The 6,585-nt window shown below is 54.2% G+C and overlaps 1 protein-coding gene across 1 annotated transcript; it reads right to left on the bottom strand.

Annotated features, from left to right (window-relative positions):
• Positions 1 to 5,021: 5,021 nt before the first annotated feature.
• LOC136303492 (olfactory receptor 14J1-like) lies at positions 5,022 to 6,163 on the bottom strand. Its single transcript, XM_066207152.1, has one exon. The coding sequence runs from the start codon at positions 6,161 to 6,163 to the stop codon at positions 5,207 to 5,209; it is 957 nt and encodes a 318-aa protein (XP_066063249.1). The 3' UTR covers positions 5,022 to 5,206.
• Positions 6,164 to 6,585: the final 422 nt, after the last annotated feature.

Below are 6,585 nucleotides of genomic sequence, written 5' to 3' on the forward strand. Positions count from 1 at the left end.
GGAAGACCAAGCCCCAGGCTTAGGGACTCATCCTGTCACTGGCTGAGGGGCAGCAATGCCTCAGAGGTCTGGTGGCATTTTAGTGTCATTCAGAGCTGCTCTCTTGCCCTCAGCTCTCCTCACTGCTGAGTTCCCACTCCCTTTTCCTCATCCTTCCAGCAGGATGAGCTCTGTGAAGTCCCATGAGCCACCCCACTCTTCCCGGCCCACCCACCCACCTCAGTTAGGCTGAAGCTGAAGGGTCTGTGTGTGCCAGGGGCTCTGGGATGTCTCTGTACCCATGGACAGAAGGGTCTGTGTGTGCCAGGGGCTCTGGGATGTCTCTGTACCCATGGACAGTAGGGTCTGTGTGTGCCAGGGGCTCTGGGATGTCTCTGTACCCATGGACAGAAGGGTCTGTGTGTGCCAGGGGCTCTGGGATGTCTCTGTACCCATGGACAGAAGGGTCTATCTATCCAAGGGTTTCCATAACATCATTGTTCCCTTGGGTATGGAATGAACACAGAGTGAAGGTGTCAGTCATGTTGCTTGTGCACTCCTTCCTTTCCATACAAGACACATTTATGCACACCCCCACATACAGATATTTTAAAAGGATAGGGATGGATAGAGATTTCCCACAGAGCTCTAACTTTGGCACAACTCACTTGTTTGCTGATGGTCAGGGAATTTTTTTCCCAGCTCTTTGTGAGTAGGTTTCCAAGAGCTGAGGGGAGCCGCATTCAGAAGCAGTTTCAGGATTTCTAGGCAGGAAATGGAGCTGACAACCATCAGTGTAACTCGCCCTATTCATTGGGATGTGCTGCTGGTTCTTTAGGAATATGGCACGATGGAGCCACTAGACTTGGAAAAATCCCAGCTCTCTGTGGATCTGTGGAAAGGGGGGAGCAGCCGGAAAACTTTGTATCTGCTTTGGGGGCCACAAGGTCCAAGTAGCTGCGGTGGCAGAGGGTGACCAGGGCTGGTGGCAGGTGAAGTCCCATTTCATGACATTCACGAATGGAACAGGACGAAGTTCCAAGCACCCCCAATCCCACTGATGAAGTCTTTGTGATGCTGCACATGCTCAAGGGAAAGCTGCTGTCACACAATCTACTGAGATTTATATATCTTATTTTTTTGCAATACTTTATGTCTAAGTTTCAAACTGCAAAATTTTTACACTCACGATGCAGTCATGCACATTCCATCTTTCAATTTCCTATTGCTCCAATCCACTATTTAAATTAACTTAATATTGGTTAAAAAGCCCAAAATCTGCCAAAGGAATTCAGCTGACGGATTTTTTCCACCAGCACATTAACAAAGTAAGTCACTGAGTTGTCTGTTCAAAAAATCAGTTACCTCTTTCCTAATCCAAAGTTACAGAAGACTTTTCACTAAACATTTGGGGTAGTTTTTATCTTTTATATATTTTCTAATCTTTTCTTTTTCTTTTTTCTTTTTTTTTTTTTTCAAAACATAAAACACATCCTATAAAAGGCATTTCCTTTGCTCCTGGTTCCCCTGTGGAGCTGCTCCCTTCCTGGTGGCCGAGCTGCTCAGGCAGAGCCCGGCAGCTCCTGGCCCTGCAGGGCTGAGGCTTTTCCCCGTTGCTGGGCACAGACTGATGGAGCAGCACTGCTGAACACGGGGACACACAGAGGGAGCAGAAGCAGCTGCCTTTGTCCACCTGAAGCTCCAAGGCCCAAACTCTGAGCAGACAGGGCCAGAAGAGACTGGCAGGCTCCCTGTTTGCTGTGCTGCCCCACTTGTGCCCGGCCCAGCTCTGCGGGAGGCAGAGGGAGAACAAGGGGCAGCTCCGGCCAGCCCCCAGCACAGGGACCCCTCCGGCCCCGGGCCCTGGGGCACTGTCAGCACCCGCTGCTCCAGCCACGGCTTCTGCTGGCCCTGACAGCAACAACCAAATTGTGCCTGATCCCCAGGGAGCAGCAGCAGGGCCTGCATCTGATCCCTCAGTCTGGGGCAGGGCTGGACAAATGACCCCCACAGCAGCAGCAGCAGCAGCAGCACATGGAGCTGACTTTGAGCACAGCCCCTGCCACTGTTCCCTCCCGTGGGCAGTGGTGTCACAGCAGCCTGAGGCACCCGGGAGCCCTCAGGGCCAGCAGGGACTTGAGATGGCAGCCCTGGGCTCCTGGGGGTTGTGAAAGGAAGAGAGGTGGGGACTCCTTCTCCACGTAGAGCTTCCCAGATGGAAAAGGCTGCTGTGAGCAGGCAGCTGCAAGGGCAGAGAAAGGAGGGTCTCCACCACTGGATCTGTGCCAGTTCCACAGTCCTGGGCAGCAGCCACCAAGCACAGGGGGAACAGAGGGCACAGCAAGAGGGACAAAACCAGGCAAGGTCAGAGACTGGGAAGAGCCGGACCTGGGAGCAGGAGCAGCTGCTTCATTGCACTCTTGGAGAAAGCTCTTGGCTGCTTCAAAGTGCTGAAAGGCATGAAGGGCAGGGAGGAGGCCACACCAAACAGTGCTCCTGTTTTCACACCCTCCCCTCTCAGTGTCCCAGAAGGAATTGGATGAACTGTATTCTTCTCTCCGAGTCGTTTCGTTCAGTGTGAGCAGCTTAGCAGCAGGAGCTGAAGGAGCTGAAGCCTTAGGCCACAAGCACTGACCAAGAGGAAATTCTTGAGTCAAGTAATGCTGCTAACATGGACCTAACTGAATCCAGCAGATGGAATCCTGGAATTATAGAATTCTTTCTGTTGGGAAAGACCTCTGAGCACATCAAGTCCAGCCGTTCACCCAGCAGTGTCAAGCCCAACACTAAACCTGGTCCCTGAAGTACCAAGGCTGGACAACAGGCCCTGAGCCAAGGTGTCCTCTGGATGTAACTTCCAACCAAAGATTATCTTTGTATGTGCTCATTAATGAAATATGCATGGTCATTAGTGCTGTGATAGACGTATCCCCTCATCAGTGAAACATGGATTGATCTTTCTGTATTTAGAAACTGGACAAGGCCATGAAATCCGACATCTGGCCTTGTTTGGGGGTGGATGGTATTGGTTATTGGTTATATTTGAGCTCTGACCAGGCTTTGGAACAAACCCAAGAGGAGAATGAAACCAGATGTTCCCGCACCAGAAGTGCTGTCAGTTTGTTTATTCAGCGCCGTCAGAGCTGGGCCCTCTCACAGCCGGGTTGGAGCCTCACCTGTGGCTGGAGGCACCTGCAGGAATTCCCAGTGTCCGGGAGTGGCTCTGCAGTCCTTGGCTGTGACAGCTTCCCCCAGCTGATGTGTGGATCTGGTTGATGGGAAAGTCTAAGAGTAACTGGTACATCTTTTTTCATAATCACTGCAGGCAATCTTTGGTAGTGACGATTGGGTGCATTGCTGAGCTTCCCCTTTTGTCATTCTTTGCAGTTTTGCGTTATAATAAATCACACCATACCTGAACCTTGTGTCTGTGGTTTTGGTGCTGACCCTGCTCAGTGGCAGAACAGACACTGCAGCCCCACAGAACCAAGGGTACATTGTGACACTGCAGGGCCTGGTGTGACCAAGGGGACCAGAGTGACACCGTGGGGCCCCATGGAACCAAGGGACCGGTGTGAAACTGCGGGGACTCTTATAATCAAGGGCCCATTGTTTTCCTCTCCCTGCCCCAGCCCTGCAGAGCAGCCCAGTCCAGTCTGGCCCAGCAGCAGGAACTGGAGGCACTGGAGGTCATGGACAGCCACTCTGTGTCTGCAATGCTCAGCAGATGCTCAGCTCAGGCAGCTCCTGCAGCCCCAGGGCCAGCCCCGCTGCCCAGCACAGCAGCAGAGAGTTGGCCCCGGCGCTCCTCCGGCTGCTGCTGCTGCCCCAGGGACAGGGCAGCCTCTTGCCAGGGCTCCTCTGCACACCCACGGGCTCCTGCTCTGCTCCTGGCACACGGCAGCTGCCCACAGAGCCTTTCCCAGGGGAACACGTCTGTGCTGGCCTGAGCAGCCATTGCTGCAGCCCCTGCCCTGCTGCCCACAGCCCCGAGCTGGGGCTGCTGCTCTGCAGAGCACGGGGGCTGTGCTGCCCGGGGCCCTGGGCTGCCTCTGCTGGGCTCTGCTGCTCAGCCCGGGAGACAGAGGCAGCTGATGGTGCTCCCTGCACTGACCCCCTCCCACACAGGCTCTGCTGGGGCCGTGGAGGCTGCTCAGAGCTGCCTGCCTTGTTCCAGGGCTGCCACATGGCCTTGGGGCTGCCCTGGATCCTCCTGGGGAAGTTCCCTGAGGGCCAGAGCAGTCAGTGCCCAGACTCCTCTCCCTGTGCCTGCTGTGTCCCCTGGGGCTGCAGAGCTCTCCTGGCTCACAGCAGACATTCAGTCCTTGATCTCGGGGTGACCCCACCCTGGCCAGGCCTGTGCCCAGGGAGCTCCACTCCCTGCTGATCCCTGGCACACGCTGTCCCTGCAGCTCCCCTGTGTTCTCCTGGCAGCTCCCAAGGCCCTCCAGACAAACATTCCCCTGCCATCAGCCCTGGCACAAGCTGCAGAGCCCCAGGAAGGTTCAGCACAGGCCATTCACCATCTGATGGGCCCTGGCCACCAACAAGCAGAACCTGAGGCAGCCCTGAGTCCCCTGAAGGCCACGCTGGGACCCTGATGTCATCCCACTGAGCCCTGGGAGAAAAAGGAGCACAAGGAGCCTCTTCAGAGTCTGTTCCTTGGGCCTGTTCCTGAGAGTGACTCTGCAGGGAGAGCAAAGCGTTCCTGCCCTGCCCTCCCTGTGCTGCTGGAGCTGCTGTGCTGGAGCCCGGCTGTGTCCCAGCAGTGCCCATGGCCAGTCCCTGCCTGTGGTCACAGCAGGGACACGCAGCAGGACAGTGACCAATGTGCCAGAGCACTGCGGCCTTACAGCCACAGAAGGGCTGGGAAGGAGAGGCTGGAGCTGGGAAGAGCAGCACTGAAAGGACCAAGTACTGCTGCTCCCTGGCAGTGTAGCTGTGCTGGGACTCTTTTCCCCTTCTCCCCTCTAACTTCATGCAGGTTACAAAGATGGGATCCCAGGAAAAACAAGCACTGCAAGGTAGTTTATTTTCTTGAAATGTAGCAATACAGTAAATCCTGGTTTACAGAGCTTCTGGATAAAATTCAAGAGGCAGACAGTGAATTAGATGGGGGTGATTAAAAAAATTTCACTGGGGATAATTTTCTGACAGAAAAACCCATTGAACACTACCAAAGACCTGGGAAGGCCTTTTGAGCCTGTCATGAGTTCCATTCTGAAAATTATGGCCAAGAAAACAGGCAGTTTGTTGCTCCTGAAAAGCATCTACTCATCATTTTCCTCAGGGCATCCTTGAGCTCCTGGTTCCTCAGGCTGTAGATGAGGGGGTTCAGGGCTGGAGGCACCACCGAGTACAGAACTGACAATGCCAGATCCAGGGATGGGGAGGAGATGGAGGGGGGCTTCAGGTAGGCAAATGTGCCAGTGCTGAGGAACAGGGAGACCACAGCCAGGTGAGGGAGGCAGGTGGAAAAGGCTTTGTGCCGTCCCTGCTCCGAGGGGATCCTCAGCACAGCCCTGAAGATCTGCACATAGGAGAAAACCGTGAACACAAAACAACCAAGACATAAACAGATGGAAAACAAAAGAAGCCCAAGTTCCCTGAGTTTGGAGTGTGAGCAGGAGAGCTTGAGGATGTGTGGGATTTCACAGAAGAACTGGCCCAGGGCATTGCCATGGCACAGGGGCAGGGAAAATGTATTGGCTGTGTTCAGCAGAGCATTGAGAAAGGCACTGGCCCAGGCAGCTGCTGCCATGTGGGCACAAGCTCTGCTGCCCAGGAGGGTCCCGTAGTGCAGGGGTTTGCAGATGGACACGTAGCGGTCATAGCACATGATGGTCAGGAGGGAAACCTCTGCTGAAATGAAAAAGACAAACAGAAACACCTGTGCAGCACATCCTTCATAGGAGATGGTCCTGGTGTCCCAGAGGGAATTGTGCATGGCTTTGGGGACAGTGGTGAGGATGGAGCCCAGGTCGCTGAGGGCCAGGTTGAGCAGGAAGAAGAACATGGGGCTGTGCAGGTGGTGGCCGCAGGCTACGGCGCTGATGACGAGGCCGTTGCCCAGGAGGGCAGCCAGGGAGATGCCCAGGAAGAGGCAGAAGTGCAGGAGCTGCAGCTGCCGCATGTCTGCCAATGTCAGCAGGAGGAAGTGGCTGATGGAGCTGCTGTTGGACATTTGCTGTGTCTGGCCATGGGGGCCTGTTCAAGGAGAAAAGATCAGTGACAGGTTAGGAGAAAGTTCTTTCAGTAAAATCAAAGCCTTTTCCCACAGACCATTCTTCTGTATCACACTGACAGCCTTTTGATTTTCTAGCAGATTTTCCTTAAACTCCAACTGGGGAGCCCTGGTTGGTGCTGGCTGAGTGGGTCTTCAGGTTCAGGGCAATTACATGCAGGGTTTTTATAATTCAGCCTTGCCGTGCAGACGTGAGAGGGGGACAGGGAACCCGTCCTCGTGTTCCACTTTGAAACCCTGTTAATACAGAAGTCTCTGTCAGCTTGTACTCCCACTGCCAGTGACCAGGAATGGTAAAGTCTGTTTAAATGTTCTAGAGTTTTTTCAACAGCTTTTCTTCATCTCCACTTGACTATTTTTGA

Source organism: Chamaea fasciata, unplaced genomic scaffold (genome assembly GCF_029207755.1).
Source record: "Chamaea fasciata isolate MVZ Bird 193981 ecotype frontalis unplaced genomic scaffold, bChaFas1.0.hap1 SCAF_35, whole genome shotgun sequence".
Taxonomy (NCBI): Eukaryota; Metazoa; Chordata; class Aves; order Passeriformes; family Sylviidae; genus Chamaea; species Chamaea fasciata.

Bases quoted from the DNA above. Each gene is read 5' to 3' on its own strand.
- LOC136303492 (XM_066207152.1), bottom strand. From the start codon at position 6,163: ATGTCCAACAGCAGCTCCATCAGCCACTTCCTCCTGCTGACATTGGCA.